This window comes from Siphateles boraxobius, unplaced genomic scaffold (genome assembly GCF_051911475.1).
Source record: "Siphateles boraxobius isolate OS27281-9 unplaced genomic scaffold, OSU_SipBor_1 31, whole genome shotgun sequence".
NCBI classification, from domain to species: domain Eukaryota; kingdom Metazoa; phylum Chordata; class Actinopteri; order Cypriniformes; family Leuciscidae; genus Siphateles; species Siphateles boraxobius.
The window spans coordinates 16,088,297-16,112,061 of NW_027508931.1; the positions used below are offsets into that span (position 1 = coordinate 16,088,297).

The following is a 23,765-nucleotide window of genomic DNA, read 5'->3' on the forward strand; positions in this document are numbered from 1 at the left end:
GCGAGCGAGTGAGTGAGTGTGTGAGAGAGAGAGAGAGAGAGAGAGAGAGAGAGAGAGAGAGAGAGAGAGAGAGAGAGAGAGAGAGAGAGAGAGAACAGAAGCCACCGTCCTGCCTGCAGAGCAAAATCATGTAGTAGGCCTAAGCTACAAAAGAATCAATTGTTGACTGATAGTTTGTTTGTTGATATCAATGGTTGATTATCCCAACCAAACACTAGCAGCCGTTTTAACTTAGAGGCAATTTGAGCTATAGGCTATAACATTTCTATGTTTGTTCCCCAGATAATTGATATTTAAGTCTTATGTGCCATACTATAGGCCTAGGCTCTATATAGTGTAGACATATAGGCCTATACATTTAGCTACATACATTTTCAGAAATTCTTTCAAATTCTGTTTTCAGTTTCTAAAACATTTATTTAGTGTTTTACACACAATTACATAAAAAAGTTAAGCTCCATAGAAAGGATTTGTGACATGTTCATTACCATGAATTAATAATGAATGATTCTGTAGCACATGTCAACGTCTTTCAGCCAATCAGATAAGCATAATGGGCTTGACGTAACGTTACGTGAGTAATATTAATGAGACGGGGGCGTTAACGATGACGCGCAAGTCCAAAAAGCAGAAGAGAGCAGTGCAGAATTTTTCGCTTCTTGACTTTTCTTCGTCTGTCTGAGGAGATTCACCATTGCTTCGCATACAGAGTTTTTATTTACCGATGATCAAGACGGAAATAACTAAAGAGTAGACGCAAAGGTAAGTTTAGGAAGCAATTAAACACGTTTAAACTTTGTTTTTAACGATATTTGTTATCCATTGGCATGAAATTAACATTTTAATTACATACAGCTTCTTATTCTGGGCATGCATGGTGATATTTAATTATTTATGCATGCAGATACTAATTAATGTTAGTTCCTAATCCAGGTTTTATTATAAAAAATGGGTCTGTCCTAGTGTTACAAAATTAATATAGAAATGCCCCATGGACACAAGTATAAAACAGTGACGTGTAAAAGGAACAGGTTTTAATTACAATAACAAACAATTACAATAGGTCTGCCCATAACTAGTTATAATTAGAAACGCATGTTACCTTTTATTAACATCTGCATAAATAGTTCTGTGGAAGTATGATGCAGGATTCCACTGTAAGCCATTGTTTGTAGTGTGGATTCCAGTAGGTTAATAATGCTTCAGTGAATGGCTTCTGTGTTTCTTTTATGCACATGGGCAGACACCGATGTCTTATTAGGGGAAATAACATCATGGTGTGGGTAGAATTGTGTGACATCGCGAGAGATTGTTGATCCAGGTCAGAATCTTCAATAGCCTCCTTTTTATATACTTTGACCTTCTTAAATTCATAGCAACGACAGCCTGTGGTGCCAAGGGCAGTTTGTATCCTCAACAGAGAGAAAATACAAGGCAATCTCTAGGAAAAGAGAACTATGTCCCTCTCAGAAGCACGACTTTCCTTGTCAAAAGTGTTCCACGGATATTTGTTTAATGCAGTTTTGCTGTGGGGAAATATCACCGATTAATGGTGCTTGCAAGCAAACAAAAGCTTAATGTGCTATTTTTGCACCTGACTGAGTAAGATAAATGCTCGCAAGGTGAACAACCCTCTTACCAGTAGATATCTGCTTCTATTTTAATAGCCACACATGGACACTGTCAATTGCAAAATGAATGGGTCAAATACATTTTCAAGACCTGAGAGGATATTTTTCCATTTTTTATTGCAACGGTTGTTTTGTTTGTTTAGCAAGTCTACTTGTAACAAAAGCTTTGTGACAAGTTTCCCAGAAAAAGGTGTGGAAGAGGGTGTTCAAAAAATAATAAATGCTTTGAACATGAAAATGAAACCACACTGCTCTCTTTCTTTAATACTATAAGTCAGAAATCTGTCTGAAATTTGCATAAGAGCTTGTGATATCAAGTAACAGCTAAATTAAGACTTGTTGTCTCAGGTTGCTGCTCTCTGGTTCTCAAACGTTCTGTTACCACCCCTGGAGATACTTGCACAAGTGTCACAAGAATACATGTACTCACAGTTAAACAGAACCTCATATACAGCGCTCTTAACACAAATTAGTCCAGATTGGGGTCTCTCACAGAGAATACATGGAACCACCAGACAGCTGTCAGCTTTCTGTGTTTGCCAAAATAAACAGCCATAACCACCACTCCCTCCCTTTCTGCACCTTGAAGCTGTACCGTCTCAGTCAACATTGTTACATTAATGCTGTTTAGATTCATGTCACAATCTACCATAATTATGACAAACTCCAGCTGCGTTCTTGGACTTGCTGTCTATTTTTGAACATGACTATGACTTCATGCAAGGACTCAAAGGACCCTGGGACATGGTTTATGTAAACACTTTTTTTGTTTTGTTTTTTGCTAATGAAAATGCAACCACATTATCTTTGGTGTAGATATTTGCTAAATTATGATATTTTGATCTACATTTTTTGCCTGGCAGACAAAATAAATAATACAGACTTGGTATCAGTGCTTTTGACTTATGTCCCGTCGTGACTTATCAGTCGTTACGTGTGTTGTGGACTGACTCAGTCGTTAGGTGTGTGCTCCTCTCTGACTGTCAAAGACTAGAATCTGCTCTCCAGTCGATGAAAACAATCTTTATGTGTGTTAATTCTTAAAGGTGCGTAGGTGATTCTCTGACAATTTTTTTTTTTTATGCTGGTTGAAAGTCTCCTTATATCCTGATAGCAATCACTCTGTTAAGTGGTCTAAATATATTTGTATAAATATATGTTGTCTGTGGAAGGCGTAGGACCATATAACCATAAAATATTCGTTCAATCTTTGCATTCGATCTGAACATTCCTATAGCATGTGTTCCCTGTTAGTCAACGTGTGTTTGCATACCACTGCGCAGGCTTATTCACGCAGACATAATAAGTCATCAGCGCGTTCACGTATGCTGAGCAGACAGAGCGAGAATGGCAGGCAAGCAGCAACAACCTAACTTTCCTTCTGAACCGACAACAAGTGGCACTGGCAAAGGATCTACGATCAATATATCTTCATCGAAGCCAAGCAGACTCTCATTGTGGAAACCCTATCATGCAAGAAATAATATTACACACTGACAAGTTTTTCTAACTAAACAAACCGAAAACTTGCTGCATCTAATTCTGTTTTTAGAATGTGTTTACGCTTTGTATTGTTGTGTTACTCACTGTATTATAAAGTTTTCTCACCGGTGAATGACATATGATGTATTGCAGTAACGTTGTCTCCGGTTTTCCTGGCTGTGCACGTTCATGCTTTCAGGAGGCGTGGCTTTGGACGGTGATTTGCAGGGAGGGTGGGACGTACGCTTTTACTGCTCTTAGGCTAAAGTTAGCATTTTCCCAGATATACAACAGCACCTTTAAATTCTAAGTCTTATAACGTTTCAGCTAGTTGTTAAATGTGTCCCTAGCTTTAGCTCAGTAAGAAACAACCTGACAACACCCTGGCAACCACATAGAACACCCTGAAAGCTGCATAGCAACAACTTAGCAACCACTTATAACATTGACAGTGCCCTGCAATAACCCACAGCACCTCCGGATATCACCGCACACTATATCAGTTGCATAGCGGTGCCCTGGCAATCACTTACAACATCCTGGCAACCTCATAGAACACTCTTGTAGCTTTATAGCAACAGACTAGCAAGCAACCTCTTAGAACACTCTGGCAGCATCCTGCAAAAACCCACAACACCTCTGGGAATCACATATCAACATCATAGCAAACACCTGAAACACTCTGGTAACAGCATAGCAAGCAATGCCCTGGCAACTACCCACACTACTCCAGAAACTGCATAACAACTTTCTGGCAACACCCACAACACCCTGGCAACCGTTAGGGACACCCTGTCAACCACCTAGAACAATCTGACAGTCGCATAGCAATGCCCTGGCAACCACCCACAACACCCTAGCAATTGCATAGCCACACTATGGCAACACCCTGGCAGCCTCATAAAGACACACAAGCAACCACATAGAACACCATAACAGCCGCATAGCGGTGCCCTGGCAATCACTCACAAAATCCTGCCAACATAGCAATACCCTAGTAGCAACCACCTAGTACATATCGGCAAACGCAAAGCAACACCATGAAAACCATCCACAACAAATCCACATTTTCCTAATAAGTAGGTCTGATTATTATTGGAATCATTATTGAAGAAACAGCAGTATTTGTTTATTTATTTTATTAGTTTTGTTGAGTGTTCATGGGTAAAATGAACACAATAAGATTAAAAAAGATACAAAACTTATACAATAGTAATATAATATATCATATAAATACGAGAAAAATTAAACTAAAATTGTATTGCCTAAAAAACATGACAGAAAACCAATGTGCTTGTATTCGAAACATTCCTCTTTTCGAGAAATCAGTGTTTTAGCTCAATCCAACCCGAGGCTGGTTTTCTGAATAGTCGGATGTGTGTTGCTGAACCTGTCTAGACAAATCCAGCATGCTGCTTTCATTCCATCTGTCTATGAGATGAATGAATAAGACCTGATGAGGATCAGTGAGATGACCTGGGGTGCAGGGCTCGACTGATGATTATCAGGTCAATCAGGCACTTTAGCGACGGTTTCTCAAGATGGACTGTCTATGCAATCACACTACTGCAAAGATCTCTGGATTAAAGGCATCTGCTGAATACCTTGCAGGTGTTACTACTGGGCAGATAAACACACACACATACACCCACACATGGATTTAGGCAAAGAGACACTCTTGTGAAACAGAATGTCTCATGTCTATTGCACAACACTTCTTCATAAGGTTGTCAGACTCAGTGATGAAATAGAAGAACTTTAACACTGCAGCGATGCTTTTATTAATCATTGTTTAGATCAGCTTGTGAAAAAATGTACTATGTAAAAATTTGCAATTAATGATGCCATTTCCTGCAGTAATGTCCATTGTTGATATAACTGAAATTAAAGGTTTTACTTGAATTTTCATGAACTGGAAATCAATCAGTGAAGGCAGTGAGATTTTGTGAAAGTTTCTGCATTTGTACCACTACTTAAAACTACAGTTATAGTGCAGATGAAATATAAGAACACATTCGTTGTGAATGGCCCCTAAAACTACATTAGACAGACTGATTAAATCGTATGTAAAACTGAATGCTGTATGCTGTAAGTGATATAGACTTGTTTGATGATATGAAAATAACATAATATATCGTCTTCTAAAGTCAGTTCTCTTTTCATTGCTTTTATCTGCCTTCATTTGGGGACTTTTCTCAGGAAATATTAAACATAATTTATTTAATAATTAATTTAAGTATTAAATTGATGTAGCATCTAATTCAATTCAAATTTGTAATCGATTGAAGTGTAGCATCATGATATTCATCTATTTTTTGCATTTTTTATAGGATTTATTTACCAAGGATACCGATTAATATTGTAATTTTAATCTCTGTAAAAAAAATATATTTTAATTTAATTTAATTTGAAGTTTTAAACATTTGCAACATGAATTTCAGTAGTAGAAGCTTCTGTGAATGGCTTTGCAGCATGGACAAGTTTATCTTTATGTAACAAATAAAATTATAATTTGGACATAAAAGCTCACAAAACCTTGTTAATGGAGACTTTGAGGAGTCTTTTATCACCATTCTAGTGAATTCTTCGCATTCTTTGATAGGGCACCTCATTTGAATATGAATCAACTCATTCAAAAATGGGAACTGAAAGGAGTAAAAGAGGAATGTGAACACTTTCTTTTCCTGTGTCTTTAGCAAGCGGGTGTCACATGATCAGCAGGACTACTCATAGTAATTGTGCAATAAAATCTTTTTATTGTTTTATGTAACTCAATATAAACTACATTTTCCATTAACACAACAGTGTGACATCAAGAAATTGATGCATGAATGGTTCAAGAGTTCTACATTTAGCATGTATTTGAACATACAACAAGGAAAGACAAGTTTTTGCCCCTGATAATAAGTTTACAGTAAAATAGATTATCAGAAATAAAATGAAATTTCATCAGGACGGGGAGAACCAGCGGCTCATTGGGTCTAAATAATGGCTCATTTAAGCTGTTTCTGTGAATAATTATGTTTAGTAGGCTTTATTTTTGATTTTATGGACATTTTGGTACACTGTGACCTGGTTTCACAGACAGGGCTTAGATTAAGCCAAGATTAGGCCTTAGTTTAATTAGGACATTTAGGTAGCTTTTATAAACGTGCATTACTGATGTGCATCTTGAGACAAAACAATGGCACTGCACTGATATATTTTAAGATATTCCAGTGCAAGTTGCTTTCAGTTAAAACAGCCTGAAACATGCATTTTAGTCTGGGACTAGGTTTAAGCCTTGTCTGTGAAACCGGGGCTATAACCTTTAAAATTATGGGCAAGTAGAACATGTAGACAAACAAATGCCTCTTTGTGGTGAATCAGTACCAAGACCTCATGTACAGAGCATGTTTGCTTATTATATATAGAAGTTTGTGTGAGAATAGCTTCACTTGCATTTATTTGCCAAGGATTCTGGGGCCATATGCATAACACTTTTCAGAAATGCAATTAAGACTAGCCTTAAGTTTTGAATTGTGAGTCAAGAAATTCATAGTAAAAAGTAGGACTTTTCTAAGAGTAGAAGATATTTATAAAGAAACTAAAAGCAAGTTTTAAGAAAAGTCAAAGACAGATTCTTAAAGGCTTAGATCACACCTAAGTGTTGTGGAATAACAAAATGGCTGCCCTTAACCACTGAATCAGCCAATCGTGAGTCTGCAAGGGAAGGACGTAATAGCATCATATTCGCCATTCATTTGTTCATGATTTATTACAACACATAAAATGGTATTTTATTAACAGGTTACTTTAATTTTGAACAATTATTTGACTGTATTCTATGCATCGTGTGCAAATAATGTGCAACATATAATGCATTTTCACTTTATCAAAATAAAATAACATGCATGTGAATACTCTGCCTGAAACAGACCTATTACAAGCAACATAATTATACTGTGTAGAATTATTCTAAGCACTCAGAACTTGCTATAAAAGTTGTTTATGTGGATCTTTTTTTGCTAAATTAAAATGGCAACTCACATGACTACATTTTGTTAATTTACAGACAAGCGTATACTAAATAAAAGATTAGTTATTTGTGGTTAAATATCTCATCGACACATTAAAGTAATCTCTCAAAGCACTACACATGAAACTATGAATGTATATAAAGTGTTTTATACAAAGTACTTGGCCAAGCTCTGTGCAGATGCTTCTCTATAATATTTTAAATGTATTTATTTAAAGAACTTTGTTACACGGCTCTCTCAAATGCTTGAAACTGCTGTTTGCTGATAATGACCGTCGTAGCAATGCTCCAATAACTGACTGCTCATCATGAGACTAAACTTCCAGCTTCTTTCACTGTTACAACATTCACTCCTGATCACACTGCCGGGTTTATTCAGCGATAACAACCGGCTGTGCATATTCATATGTACATTCTGTATGTATTGTCATACTTGACTCTAAAGTGACTTTACTGAAAGGTTCTCTGTGTAGAAGCACATATCCAAGTAATATTAATGCAATTCATTGTTGATTATCCTCATCATTGATTTTTAAATTTAGTTTACATTTAGATTTTATTAAGAAGTTGTTGTCACCCCACGATTAACCCAACTTATGATGTTGTACACTATATTCACAATAATCAGTTTAAATAAATTCATTACTTGCAATAAATTAATATATCAATGGATTTCACTTGTGTGTTCAACTACGGATCACATTTATACAAATTCCACTATTATGCAGGTTTAAAACACATTTTCATGTTGGAGAGTATGTGGTTTCCTTTTCTTTTTTTATTGCTAAGGGATACAATTCAAATCTGTTCAAATTTGTCTCTTTTACAGCTTTACCAGTTTACAAAAATTTCCAGTGACAAGTTCTTCATAATACAAAACACCTCAATGCATCTCTTTAAATTATTCTCAGTTTCAACACAGAAACTACCAATGCTTAAAAGAACAACCTGTAAATTACATTCCTGAATATGATTGATAATATGGAGAGTCCGTCTAATATTGTTCTGCGTTTACGGAGAATGTTTGTTTTCAACATATTACAGTCATCATGCTACTCCTAACTAGGTTAGGATAACTCTCCAGCACTCTTAAATTTAGGAGCTGTGACCTATAGTCTGTACATTTATGAATCATTCTTAAGTGTAGGAATAAGTGCAAAATGACATCATTCTTAGAATTTTGACACGGGCCGTTCACACGGAATGCATTTTTAATTCCAATGCGCTACTTTTCCATTTAAACACACGCTGGACGTTTTGCTCGTGTCTTGTGTATTTTGCAGTGTCTCGTACATGACACCTAAAAACGTGGCTCTCAATTTATAATGTTCAAATTTTAAAAAACGTGTTTTTTCGCCATATTTCCCGCGTCCAGCAATTTTTCAAATCAAAAACGAGTTCTGTGAATGCGTTTTCCCATTCCACTTCACAACTTGTCCATTATTTTTCAAAGTAAACGCATTTGAAGGACATGTATGATTTTTTCGCTCGCATCTCCATCTCACGTCTTTTGCAACGTCTCGCGCATGAGGGCTCGTTCACACAGAAGTGGGCAGTGGAATGGGGAAGCGTTTGGGATCAGAATGGGGGTCTCGAGATGCGTTTTTTAAAAAGTTTAACTGCTTGTAAGGTAGCGTATTGGAATGGAAAAACGCGTTCTGTGTGGTCGGCCCCTGACACGGAGCTGCAGCTCAACCTGTCACTCGACCAGTCACCGTTATATGCGCCTGCCACTCGACCAGTCACCGTTATATGCGCCTGCCACTCGATCAGTCACCGTTATATGCACCTGGCCCTCGACCAGTCACCATTATAAGCGCCTGGCACTCGACCAGTCACCGTTATGCGCCTGCCACTCGACCAGTCACTGTTTTTTGCGCCTGGCACTCGACCAGTCACCGTTATATGCGCCTGTCTCTCATCCTTACACAAGGTGTTTCTGAACAAAATCGTATCCCCAGTCAGTGGAAGCCAGAATGGAACGCCCAATATGCCAATATTCACCATTTAATAAACGCGTTTTTACTGGTTTACAGCTACTAGATAGGCTACTCCGACTGATGCATGATCAAATAGACATGCATCCCGTGTCATCTTATCTTACATTTTATTCGCTTTTTTTGCCCCTGATGGAGTGTGTCTCGTGGCTCTTACTAAGCGTCACCAGCCTGATCTCTCACTGATCTCTCACTGTTTTCATCTACCAGACACTCGGATTGATACACGAAAACACACAAACCGTGCAATCCTGCTCTTATTTACCTTTTTTTCATCTTATCTTATATTTTATTCCTGTGTAAAATACAAAAATACTTTTTGCCCGTGATGGAGCGCGTCTCGTGGCTCGTCGCGTCAGCCACTAGCGTCGCACCTGCCACAAGATCTCTCACTGTTTTCATCTATCAGACATCACCGATTGATGCACATGTGCAAAAAGACAGTAAAATACTGCTATTATTTGCCACCTTATCTTACATTTTATTCGCTCTTTTTGCCTGTGATGGAGCGTGTCATGTATATTTGATCATGCATCAGTCGGAGTATCTAGTAGCTGTAAGCCAGTTGAAACGCGTTTATTAAATGGTGAATATTGACATATTGGGCGTTCCGTTCTGGCTTCCACTGACTGGGGATATGATTTTGTTCAAAAACACCTTGTGTAAGGACGAGAGGCAGGCGCATATAACGGTGACTGGTCGAGTGGCAGGCACTTATGACGGTGACTGGTCGATTGACAGGCGCGTATGACGCTGACTGGTCGTGAGGCAGGCGCATATAACAGTGACTGGTCGAGTGGCAGGCGCTTATGACGGTGACTGGTCGAGTGGCAGGCGCGAATGACGGTGACTGGTCGTGAGGCAGGCGCATATAATGGTGACTGGTCGTGAGGCAGGCGCATATAATGGTGACTGGTCGAGTGGCAGGCGCATATAACGGGTAGAGCTGCAGTAAAATAAGTTTTTTTTACAGTAGAATTTACATTTATGAACATAAAATTTTGGCATTAAAAGAATAAAATTAATTATATAAATCTGACTATGCTTGATTCTACTGTTCTCCCAAATACCAAATAAAATATGTTTCCAAAACAACATAAATTGGTCATCAATGTTTCTTGTGATAAAATCACAGACATTTTGCCAAAATGGTCTTACAAATGGGCAATGCCAAAATAAATGAACCACAGTTTCAGGGCAACTGCCACAAAAGGTGCAATTAACATCAATATCACTTTTAAATTTTATAAAGTACTGTTTTACAGGGTATATTCTATGTATCAATTTGAATGATACCTTCTTAACTTTGTTTGTAATTAAATATTGATTAGGTATAAGCCAAACCTTTTCCCACACAATATCGTCTGTAAAACGATTCCAATATAAGTAAATATAAGGCGAAGACACATAATTTTTTTGAAATAACTCTCTTATAGATCTGTTCTTTGCGTTAAGGGAAAAACAGATGTTACCTACATAAGTACTTCCTATAGCAGGTGGGGACAATTGTTGAGTATTAATTCTTTTTTGATGTCTAGACAGCATACAGATTTCAGGAGAAATTGTTCCAAAAACCTTTGCATATTCCCCGGGTGTTACCGGAATCTTATAATGCGCCAAAAACTCATTCTAAGTGAAAAGAAAACCCTTTGAATTAAATAACTGATCCACCAATATGATGCCATTATCAAACCAATGTTTCAAAAACAACGATTTGCGCTTATATAATATATCCCTATTGTTCCATATATAATACTTATGTGGTGAAAAATTATGCTTGAAAATCAATGACCATGATAAAAAAGGCATGGCGATGAAATTCCGAAAGTTTCACTGGTACTTTATCAATATTATAATTACAACTAAGAAGAAAATTTATATTACCAAGGTTAGAAAGAATATTGGAGGGTATAAAGTTCCAGATTGAGTAAGGATTTCTGACAATCTAAATTTAACATTTCAAAATCCAAAACATTTAGGCCACCATTTTCATATGAATTTGTTATAACTGTTTTCTGTATGTAATATACTTTGTTTTTCCAGATAAAGTCAAATAGTATTTTATCTATTTCTTTGCATATTTTTTTATTAAGATGCAAAGCCATTGCTGCACAAGTCAGTCTAGAAATTCCCTCTGCCTTTGTAAGTAAAACTCTTTCCCTTAAAGAAAGATCTCTCATAAGCCAGTGATTTAATTTCCTTTTAGTTTTTTCAACAATAGGATTAAAATTCAATAAACACCTTCTTTGCTGATCTTTAGTAATGCTTATTCCCAAATACTGAACCTCAGATTTTAAGTGAATACCATTATAAGATGCTTCAGAACACTCCTTGATTGCCATAAGCTCACATTTAGCCAAATTTAAGTAAACACCAAATGCCCTTGAAAATTCACAGATTAATTCAGTAGCCACTGAGATATGTTCTTCCTTTTGAATGAAGAGCTTAGTGTAATCTGCTAATTTGGTTATTTTTATCTCTCTATCAAAGATAGTGGTGCCTTTCATTGGACTTGATTTTATATGAGAAGAGAGAAGTTGACACTAATAGAAAGAGGTATGGAGAGACAAGGCACCCTTGCCTAATTCCTCTAGTAATATTGAATCTAGGGGAAGTACCATTTAATAGAACAGTTGCCTTTTTTATAAAGGGTTTTAATTGCTGCAGAAAAAAAATACCAAAATCAAATTTCTTTAGCGTGTCAAAGATGAACTGATGCTCTACCGAGTCGAATGCTTTATAAAAATCATATAAACCCATTATCCTTAATAAATTCTGAATAGTCCAGGACATCCAACACTAATCTTATATTATTCGTTATATGTCGATTTGTCATGAATCCTGATTGTGATTCATCAATTACGGAATCCAAAACTTTTTTCAATCTTCTAGCTAAAATTAGGGCCAGCATTTTATAATCATTGTTTAATAAACAGATAGGGCACCAATTATCAATATATAGCTTGTCTTTTTTTGGTTTAGGGAGCAATGCTATTAAACCTTGTGTTAGAGTTGGTGGAAGATACTGTCTCTCAATGCTTTCAACAAATACTTATACAAGAAATGGAGCCAATTCTTTGGAAAATAATTTATATAATTCAGATATCAAACCATCAGTACCTGGTGATTTGGAATTTTTCAGATGACTAATTGCTTTCGACAATTCAGATATTGTAATAAGTGTATCACAAGAGTCCTTTTCATGTTTATCAATGGGTTTAATTTGCAACAAATTCAAGAAGGCATCAGCAGTCACCTGAGAGTAACTAGAGGTATACAAATTCTTAAAAAATTCACTACAGTACTGAAAAATTACTGTATGATCATCCGTTGTAACCCCATTAAGGTTTAACTTTCAATTAACTATAATAACCCTTCCATAAAGGTCAACCACCACTTACGTTTTCTTCAGAAAAAGTAAAAATCTAGTATCTAAAAAAAATTACCCATGACTACACTGACTCCTGAACATTTCTGTTTTTTCAGAATGTGAGGCAATATCCATTAAGATGGAATCTCTTAACCATTCCACCTCCACTTTGCCTTCCTGCACCTACAAGGAGGAGTTCAAGCGCTACCTCCTCCCGTCCGTCTACAGCCTGGTCTTCATCTTTGGACTGCCGCTCAATTTCATCATCATCCTGCGGATCTGGGGCTCACGGCGCACACTGACGCGGACCAAGATCTACATGCTGAATCTAGCCTTAGCGGACTTTCTGTACGTCTGTTCCCTTCCGCTTCTCATATACAACTACGCCAGCAAGGACTACTGGCCGTTCGGCGACTTCACTTGCCGTCTGGTTCGCTTTCAGTTCTACAGCAACCTTCACGGAAGCATTTTCTTCCTCACCTGCATCAGCTTCCAGCGCTACATGGGCATCTGCCATCCAATGACACTCTGGCCTAAACAGGGCGGACGCAGGTTGGCATGGTTGGTCTGCGCTGGCGTTTGGGTGGCCGTCGTCTTGCTCTGCGCTCCCACGTTTGAGTTCGCCGCCACCGGCATCCAGCGCAACCGCACGGTGTGCTACGACCTGAGCGTTCCTCTTCGTGCAACAGAATACTTTCCATATGGCATCACCTTGACCTGCCTGGGCTTTGTCGTGCCCTTTCTGGTGATCGTGGTGCTGTACTGCAAAATGGCACGGGTTCTCTGGCAGGTTGGCGAAGCCAGAGAAGTCTCGGCCGCAGAGAAGAAGAATAAAGCCATCAGGATGATCATCATTGTAACGCTGGTGTTCGCCATTAGCTTTTTACCGTTCCACGTGACAAAGACGCTCTACCTGCTAGTGAGGACATTTCCCACGGCCCCCTGCGAACTGAGGAACCTGCTGGCTGTGGTGTACAAAAGCACCAGACCCTTTGCCAGCATGAACAGTGTTTTGGACCCCATTCTGTTCTACTTCACCCAGCCGCAGTACAGGCGCAGCACCAGAACCCTGCTGCTCAAAATCACCTCACTGAAAGACAAGACTGACCAAATCTGACTGGAACACACCTGCTTTTGTCTAATATTACTGTATATTAAAGGTTTAGTTCACACAAAAATTACAATTTTGTCATTAATTATTTACCCTCATGTCGCTCCAAATACGTGAGACTTTTGTTCATATTCGGAACTCAAATGGAGTTTTTTTTAATGAAATCTGAGAGCTTTCTGTCCCTCCATTGACAGCATATGCAACTACCACTTTCAATCCCCAGAAAGGTAGTAAAGATGTTACATCATTAAAGTAATCCATGTGACTCCAGTAGTTTCACCTCAATTTTATGAAGTGACGCGAGTGCTTTGTGTGTGCAAAAAAACATAATTTACTACTTTATTTACAAAATGTTAATCTCCAATGCACGTTCATGACGACACCACATTGTATGTGTGTTGTGTAGATGCGAGAGCAGGCGTTGTTAGATGAATGTGTCGGAGATTATTATTTTGTAAATAAAGTAGTAAATTATGTTTTTTTGTACAAAAAAGCACTCGCATCGCTTCATAAAATTTAGTTTAAACCACTGGAGTCACATGGATTACTTTTATGATGTCTTTACTACCTTTTTGGGGCTGTGGTAGTTGTATAGGCTGTCAATGGAGGGACAGAAAGCTCTCAGATTTCATTAAAAAAATCTTCATTTGAGTTCGGAATATGAACAAAAGTCTTACGGGTTTGGAGCGACATGAGGGTGAGTAATTAATGACAGGATTTAAATTTGTGGGTGAACAAACTCTTTCATGCAAGACACTACAGTCAAATACATTGTTATTTCATGCACTGGACTTTTGAGATTTTAGGCTATTTTGCTTCCATAACTTGTCTTCTTTCAGACTAGTCAAAAGAACATCCAACATACAAGTGTTTAATTTATTACACTTTAACTATTTGCATCTGCATTTCAATTATAAATACATATCTTTAAAAGCTTTGAGTTTTTTTTTCACCTGCACTCAACCAGAAATCTCCACTTCAGCAGCTTGTATTCCTTTCTATATTCCTTTCTATATTAGTTTGTTTGTAAATCATTTGCCTGATTTATATGAAATTGTATTCTTAAAAACATGATGACATTTCTTTTCATACTGTTGGCAGTATGTTCTGATGTATTGACTGATAAAAATAGATATCCAAAATCTCCTTTGTAAAAACCTGAAATGAATCAATCATTTTAAATCTGGCTTCGTCCAATGTTCAGATTTTGGTTCTGGAAATGTACACAAATGAGTGCATTTAAAAAAAAATAAGGCATTATTTGCATATTTAAACATTTATAACATTTCAGAAAACTTGTAATGGAAAATGTCATGTCTGTATGTAGTGAGATTAATTACCTGGGGGAGTATGGTTATATCTATTACTTAAAAAATATTGCACATATTTACCTGTGGTGTCTTGCGTTACGATACTTAATAGGTTGTGTGGATGTTGAAACGAATTTTTTTTAAATTATATTTATATACAAAACGTACAAAGCATTTAGGATCTCTACTGTGAACGTAGTATGTAATGGCTGAAGGAAGAGACCCTTTTGATCTATTCAGTGTTACAAAAAATCATTTATGAAGATTGAAACTATCGTCCATCACTCTATGGACATTTGCATTTGCTTTGAGTTAGAGAACAGCCCACCAAAGCATGGCGGATGACTAGTGTCTGAGGGGTTTGAACCCTGTGACTGGCAGCTGAATGAGGACTAGTTTGGCTGATCCAGTCAAGATCAGCTGATCTCTCCTTACATGTGAAAAGGTGGTGCATTTTATTAACATGTTATGATGGCAATACGAAATAAGAAAAGATACAATTGTTGATATAAGACTAATAGAGCTGAGAAATAAGAAATATTTCTAATCCAAGGGGATTTAGAGTGCAACTAAGTACAAAATAATTGTTAATTTTTAATGAAGTTACATTAGCGGTGAAAGTATGAACTTTATTTTTTGTAATATATAATGATGTTTCATGACTTCATGATGAAGTGTGTGTGTGTGTGTGTGTGTGTGTGTGTGTGTGTGTGTGTGTGTGTGTGTGTGTGTGTGTGTGTGTGTGTGTGTGTGTGTGTGTGTGTGTGTGTGTGTGTGTGTGTGTGTGTGTGTGTGTGTTTGTGTGTGTGTGTGTGTGTGTGTGTGCGTGCGTGTGTGTGTGTGTGTGCATGTGCATGTGTGTTTATATAAAAAAAATAAAGCAGCACAACTGTTTTCAACATTGATCAATATAAGAAATGTTTCTTGAGCATTTATTAGAATGATTTCTGAAGGATCATTTGACACTAAAGACTGGAGTAATGATGCTGAAAATACAGCTTTGACATTACAGGGGAAAAAAGAGACTTAAAAACAAAAAAACTTTTGAATAGTAGTGTATACAGAAAGCATGATATAAGTGCGAGGTATCTCTTTTGAAACAGTGATGTGTGGAATTATGGATGAGACATAGAGATGAATAGAAGCATTTGGAATGGAAAGAATAACACCATCTGTTTACCATACTACATCTGCTGCACATTATCTGAAGGAAAGTCATTATCAGATGTTTGATGGTTTAATAACATGTTGTACAGCTCAACATCCTTATGAAGTGACGTCTTGTCCTACAAGAGAAGGATCTAGTGTTAACAACAATATATGAACAGTGCCTGATTCAGGAACAGAGCTGTGCTGCTGTTCTGTCATTGTGTTTTCATGAACAAGGCAGTTTAATCACAGATATAGACATCTTTTATTTGAAAATTCAGCTTGACCAAAATCTAAAAAACCTTATAAATACCATCAAGAAAAAAGCTACAGTAGAATGTATCAACACAGTATATTTTAATGTGTTTCAGTCATTTGGACAGTATTATGTTTTTTTTTATTTGTTTTATCTTGTCTATTCAATCTACTGTATATATCTGATGGACAAATAAGAAACTTTTCCTTCTGTGTGCACGAATATGAAGCTAAATAAAATTGGTTTGTTTTATGTTCGGAGTGGAATACTAACATACTACTACACTGCTTTCACTGTAAACTATATCCTGTGGTTTCATTTAAATTGTTTGTGAAACATTATGCATTAATTTGCGGTGATAAATATTTCAAACAGAAGTATCCTACACATGACCTTTCCATGTTGCATATTTGATTCATCAAGTGGCATTCAGTTATCATTCAATAAAAATAAAAAAGAAATTATTTTGCATTTTTAATCCTGAAAAAAAGTGCTAGTCCAATCAAATAATGAGTAAAGAAAAGACTGGCTGATATTATTTCAGGTTCCTCATATTAGAAGTAGAAGGTCAAGTAGGGAATTTTGGACACGTTCTAGCATAGTGTGCATGCTCTGGTTGTACACAGTATTTTTGCCAATGTAGCAGATCATGTACATTCCATACATACAAACAATTTGCATACACTATACATAATAGTGCAGAGATAGTAGAATTATATACTATTTTTAACATATAGGCTAGTGCTAGATAGTTAACTACTGAGTAACTTCAACTTTGAAGCAACAAGCATTTGTGTATCGGGCATTATGAACGACCAGTAGGTGGTATAGTTTACCTATGAAAAAGTTTTTGTTAATAAAAGCAGATGTGATGTTTGCACATTAAACTGGTCTTTTGCTTCCTGCTTCAGTATAAATGGTCAAGCATTAGTTGAGCGTTTACAGAGAGAAAGAATTTAAAGTAATGAAATATTTTATGAACATGCTACTTAGGGTCAAAATTCATCACTGTCCATATAATGGTGAATACACATGTCGCTGTTATCCAAATGCACTTACAGCAAAGTCATTACATCTGTGTCTATATTGAATGCTTGTATAGTCAATGTGCAAATAAAATGTCTGACAATTAATGTTTGTTTTTGCTTTTGATTTATACATATCAAACACTATTTCTCTAAATAATTTGGTAGAATCTCAAGATGTAAGTATAATATTAAATTAAGCTATTAAAATATATGTCCAAAATGTTGTAAATTGTTATTCATGAGGTCTTTCTGAATGAATTTGTTTTTGATTTGTGAAATAAATGTAATTGACAAAAAGTGACAAATAATTTACACTTGGTTTGATATTTTATTATCTTAAAGGGATAGTTAACCCAAAAATGAAAAGTATGTCATCATTTACTCACCCTTAAGTTGTTCCAAACCTGTATGAATTTCTGTCTTATGCTGAACACAAAATAAGATATTTTGAAGAGTATGGGTAACCAAACAGTTGAGCGTCCCATTTACTTCCATAGTATTTATTTCCAAACTATAGAAGTCAATCGGGACCATCAACTGTTTGGTTACCCATATTCTTCAAAATATCTTATTTTTTGTTCAACAGAAGAAAGAAATTCATACAGGTTTGGAACATCATGACAGAATTTTCATTTTTGGGTAAACTATCCCTTGCAATGACACTCATTCAGCAATGACATTCAGTCAGGCAATTGTGTAATCAAGAATATGACCACTAGAGTGCCCTCTAGTCATGCAAATAAAAGGTAAGATAGACGAAAAAGAAGGGGAGAGAGGAAGAGAGAAAATAACCCTTCGAAACAAAGGACTGCAAAAGTGTTTACTGTAAAGCTAGTTATGCATACAAACAGAGCTTTTGGTTAAAAAGGCAATAACTAGATTTATCTGTCTCAGCCTTCCCAAAGCTGAGCAGAACAACTGAAGATGATCATTTGTTCAACAGTTTCCCACTGTGCATTTTCGAACTGAAGCCTAATGTCAGCATTATCTTCTCTCTCACATCAGAAAGAGGAAAAGCTTGATCCCCCCTCATTTTCCCCAGGGGTCTCTCTCTCTCTCTAACCCCGACCTCATGTTTTAGTCCCGCCCCCAATCCAAGTAACTATCTGCATGTAAAAAGCCACAAGTCACGGAAACCCTTAATTGTGCCTAAAAAAAGGCTGAGCGCACTTTGTCAAGCTTAAAATAAAAGATGCGTATGAAGAAAGACAGTCGGCCAAGGAAATGGGATTTACCTTGGAAAAAGTACATTATTCAAGCGTTTTTCTAGTGTTTGTTGGGCTGAAACACTTGGGAATTTTTTGCCTAAACTTTGAGCTCTTTCTAAATGCATGTATGGACACTAAGGGAGGCAAACATGCACAAAGTTCTTGGGATATAACTCTGTTTTAGTGAACAATCTCATCTGTTGTTCCTGAAGTTTTTTTTTTGTCCTCCTCTCTTGAAAACACTGCCAAGAAACTTTTGTGGTTAATGGGGGCATTGTAAGTTGTTTTCAGGGGGTAAAGGCAACCACGGATAAAGAAGGGAAAGGAAAGTGCGGTCTATTTATCAATGAACTGAGAGAAAGCAAGAAGGACAAGTGGGAGGACAGGCATCGCAATGGCTGAAAGGGAAAGCGAGAGAAAAGCGTCTGTATGTAGAAGCGTCTCTTTCAAAAAGTTGGAAAGCTGGAGCGCAAAGAACCGGCGATCATTTGGAGAGGACTTGGATAGGTGCGGTGCCCTTCCCCCAGACGCCGTAGAGCACAGCGCTCAGCCATCACAAGCGACGCACGCTGTTTCTGTATCCAGAAAAGTTTCCAAAATCTCAGCGGCCAGCCTCTCAACCGCAGACCTCAAGAAAGCGTCTCATGGAATATCTCCATCGGTTCGTGAGCTCTCTGAGAAGTTCAGTTTGAGCACAGCCGGGACACAGAGCTCTTTAGTCAACACTGGAAGCGTTAAAAACACAATAAGTGCCGACGATTCGTCTTTGAACGAGAGTGGTTGCTTATCCAAGGAGTTTTCGGAGTCTGTGAAAGAGAAATTTAAAGACGGTAACAAATGTTGCTCTGCTCAAGAGTCAGTGTCAGAATCGGATTCGGACAGAGCAGATAAACACAGGCTCAGGAAGACGGTGGGTGGCACAAATACAGGTAAGAAACACTGTTTTGAAATCCTTGGTTCTTATTTAGCCTATTAGAGCTTAACTAATCGTCAACCATAAACAAAGCTACTACACTGCTCAAAACTGCTAAAAAAAAGTACTGATCTGGTTTGTACTTAAAACTTTGGCGTTGTGTACTGTATATCGTTGACTGTTAAATGACAGATTGCCAGTGATTTTCTGCATTTGAATGGCTGCTTGATGAATACATGTAAATGCATTTAAACTATCATACTGTGAGTAAAAAAAACAATGTTTTTGTCTTAGGGAGCCCAACATGCAAATCTCGTCGTGGCTATCACCCTTCCTATGGAGAGACTGTTCATGTTGATGCAAACTGGCCAAGCGTTACTAAGATTAGAGAACTATTTGGTGATGGACACAGAAAACAACATAGGTCAACCTCAGATGCGGATGACTTGAAATCTGCCTGTCAACACCTCCAGCATTTTGATGCTAAAGAGGGCATTTCAACTCCAGACAAAAGTGAAAAACAGTCCCCCCACCAGTCAAGTGGAGCCTGGCAAGACACAAACAGCTCTCATCATGACAACAGTGCATTGTATGTGGACTATTCAATCCCTGACTTCCATCATTTAAGTGCTAAAAGCAATTCTTGTGAGTTTTTGAATTGTGATTCTACACCTGCTCCCCCACTACACAGTAGAACGACTGCTTTGCCCCTCAGGTCTCACCGTTGGCAGCTGCAGGAGCAGAGACAGAGGGCAGAGCAGCCACAGCCACTGGATAGCTCGCATTCCACGCATAACTCCTCCCAACCACAGACAGGGCTCTCCATAGAACTAGCCAGTGCTCGGGGAAGACTGAGCTCTGGAGAAGACAACGAGGAGTTAAGTGGATGGACAGTTGGTAACTTCCCTCAAAACAAGCATGGCACTAAGGCTAAATTGAGAGGAAGGTCCTCAGGTAGTGAGGACGACAGCCCTGCAGAACTAACTCAACACAACAGGGACATAAGACGTCGCTCGCTACGGAAAAAGAAGAAAAGCAGTTGCAGCAGGGACAATGAGGAGTCAGATGACAGTGACAACCAGCCTGTAATGATGGAGCCGTGTGATTCTCAGACGGTGGGCCGCAGGATTGAGGGTTTCCGTTCTAGAGGTTGTTATGCGGGCATGTCATGGGCACGAGACAATCCATCTCAACTGTCTCATATGACTAAGGACAGTTTTAGACACCTATATAGAAATTTTGAGGGGTCAGTCGGAACTAGCCCTGTTCCTCAGGTGTCACGGGTTTCAAAAGTCACCATACCCTCATTTATATCTAGTCCGTTGGGGTCAAAAAATAGTAGCAGGTATTCCAGCACAGAGACATTAAAAGAAGAGGATAAGCCATCCAATATCCACAGCTTCAGCAGGGCATCATTAGCGGTTCTTAGTAAAACATACCATGGCAATGCCACTATGTACCGCTCGCCTAGTTTTGGACATGGAGATAACTTTTCCCGTGCCCCAGTTCGAGTTCGCCCTAAGCTTGTGCCCAGCCTGATCCCACCAGACTGTAAAACAAGCAGTTCAGAAAACAGAGTATTCTGCCACTCCTTAAATAATGAGAAAGACAGGAACAGGATCTCTATGTCCAACCCTGACATTGCCTCAGAAACTCTGTCGCTTCTTAGCTACCTTAAGACTGATCTGTCTGAGTTAAGAATGAGAAAAAAAGGACAAGATGATGAGGACAATCTGAACTCTGTTCAAGGCGCATCTGTGTACAGAATGGGCTCCAGGACAAATCGGCCGCACCATGGACGCCCGTCACTGAAGGATCTTACTGCTACTTTGAGGAGGGCCAAGTCGTTCACTTACTCTGAGAAGCCAGTAGGACAGCAATATTGTAGCGGGCCAAGTTTGAGGAGTTCTTCCGAGCAACGGCTAGACTCTGAAGGCAGTGGTGAGCAGGTGGTGATTGCTGACAGGGAGGTGGAGAGCGATGACTGCAAAAGTACCTATGGTTACGACGAGCCAATGCCGACCCCTCTACAAGACCGCTATGTACAGGAAGCCAGACAGGTAATAAGAGACATTTGTCAAATGAGTGAAAGTAAGGATGATGATGATGATGATGAGGAAGAAGACCATGTCAAGACAAAAAGCAGTGACACTAAAATAGACACTGTAAAAGAAAATAAGGCAAAACAGGAGTTAAAGAGACTTGAACACCCTGTTTTTACTGGGTGTAAGGAAGGGGATGCCGATGGAAAAAGTGAAAAATGTTTACAGAAGGGAAATTCAGAGGAGAACATGTTCTGTGATAAGTCATTGGATGAACTCTCTGGTCATGAATCTAGCCTGACAGATGAAGGAATTGTCACAGAGCCAGAGGTTGGCTCATATGGGGGGCTGCCCAGCAGTAAAGACTTGCTGGGTCAGACTCTCATCAGTTGGAATCAGTCAGGGTTGTACGAAGAGCAGTCGCCTGATACAAAACCAGAGGAATCTCTTTCATCTCAGGTTCCTTCTGTTAGGACAGAGCATGAGGGAGTAGCCACCGGAGGAGACATTAGCAGCTGTAAAAATGTAAACCAGGGGGCCTTAGAGGCTCCGTCTACTCCTAGTGCTATTCGCAGGCGAAGGAAATTTTCCTCAGCTGGAAACAATGGTTCAGAGTCCAGCAATGGCAGTAACGGAGAGTCTAACGGTGAGTCTGCATACCGCTCCTTGAGTGATCCCATGCCTCATAGACGTTGTTCTGTTGCAGAGGATGGCGGAAAGAGCTTCTCCATGGACAGCAACCTGCTCGGTGCACTCTCTCTAAACTCCAAGGTGGGTGGTGTGGAGTCCTCTGCTGCAGACCTTTCTGAATATACAGGCAGTGCTGCCAGTGACCTTTCCGTGTGTAGTGACAGCCTGAAAGATTACAGTACTGTGATTCAGAGCATTGTTTGTGAACCTGGTGCAATGGACAATCTTATTGATGAGAAAGCAAATGGCAAGGCTGTGAAGAAAAAGAGCTTTAGCGACCCCAGTAGACGTGGAGAATTGGTGGATACAGTCCTAGAATTTCAAAAGCATCCCAGCGAGCCAATTAGTGAACAAGAACAATCCATACCACCTTCTAGCAGTGAGCCCATCTTATCTGAGCAAAGAGATGAGCTATGGGCACTGAACAGTGAACAACGACAACTTTATTGTCCAACCAGAAGGTCTCGTTCTCAGTCTGAGCATGTTTTGCCCTCCCACCTTGGTCATAATGGAGAAACAAAAGCAGCAGGGGAGACCTCCTTTCCTTTTGATCCTAAGCTAGCTCAGGTTTTGTCTCCTCGCATCACTCGCAGAAGCCCCAAAAAACGCACAAACCGCTTTACCCATCAGGTGTCTTGTGATGATGGGGATCAGTTAGATGAACAAGGCGAAGAGCAGTCCTCCACATCCATCCTCCCCCAGCTTCCAAACTCAAAGGTCAGACCCAAACATGTGCGTCATGCCAGTGAACCTGCCACATTTGTGCCTATCACTCCTTCACATGGCCACGTATCCCAGGATCTCCAGAGGTCTAGCCAGGAGTCTTTACCGCCCAACAAAATAGTCCCAGGGGAGGACACCCCATCATTAGAGGATGTCACTGAGCAATACATCTTGGCCCTGAACTCTCCAGAGTACCCTGCGGAGACCTCAGCAGCCACTGGTGGGGTTATAATGGAGGGCACTACTTCCACACCTTTAGATCCCACCACTGAGCCAAAACTGGAGAGGAAGTCCAGTGAGGAACTTTCCACTGTCCCTCTGAAGGCCAAACCAAGAGTGGTGAGTGATGTTCTATTCTCTATGTTGGGTAATTAAATGTCTTTGAATTGTTTGTTTATGGCGAGTTATGACGTAAGTTCTAGCAGATGTGTATATCTATAAAAACATAGCAAAGATGGTTGATTGGAAGTAGTTTTTTAACTTTCTAATTGTTTCTACTGTCTAACTGTTGAAATGTGTGTGCAAAGCAAGTCAGTGTGTTTTTGCATAGTTTTTCATTTTATGAGACCTTCATGCTGGTGTGTTGGGCTGAGTTAGATTAAGGATAAAACTGATATATCACTCAGTCTGAAGAGAACTTAGATGAGACTTCCAAGGCCTTTAGCTTGAGTGGGCATGTGTGTGCAAAATCATGTATTTATTTGTGTACTGTTTGACATGTTGTTACCTCAGGTTGTAGTGCAGGCTGTGCAGCTGAATTTACTGTTCCTGACTATGTCTCTGATGAAAAGAGCAGAACGATATTTCTTAGAAATATGAAGGGCATATTTTCCCCCC

At 38.7% G+C, this 23,765-nt stretch overlaps 2 protein-coding genes and 1 long non-coding RNA gene across 4 annotated transcripts in view; 2 read left to right on the forward strand and 1 right to left on the reverse strand.

Moving 5' to 3' along the window:
• LOC143696964 (uncharacterized) overlaps positions 1–23,765 on the reverse strand; it is a 466,435-nt gene that overhangs the window by 275,004 nt on the left and 167,666 nt on the right. The window lies entirely within an intron of this gene.
• On the forward strand, positions 627–16,785 carry p2ry6 (pyrimidinergic receptor P2Y6). The gene is made up of 2 exons (XM_077193885.1): positions 627–762; positions 12,615–16,785. Exon 2 carries the CDS (start codon positions 12,638–12,640, stop codon positions 13,613–13,615), a length of 978 nt encoding a protein of 325 aa, XP_077050000.1. The 5' UTR covers positions 627–762; positions 12,615–12,637; the 3' UTR covers positions 13,616–16,785.
• arhgef17 (Rho guanine nucleotide exchange factor (GEF) 17) overlaps positions 18,491–23,765 on the forward strand; it is a 103,735-nt gene continuing 98,460 nt past the window's right edge. For both annotated transcript variants that reach the window (XM_077193887.1, XM_077193888.1), the window contains exons 1-2: positions 18,491–19,489; positions 19,768–23,267. In XM_077193887.1, coding sequence (XP_077050002.1) covers positions 18,955–19,489; positions 19,768–23,267 — 4,035 coding nt within the window. In that variant the 5' untranslated portion in view covers positions 18,491–18,954. The remainder of the gene's footprint in view (positions 19,490–19,767; positions 23,268–23,765) is intronic.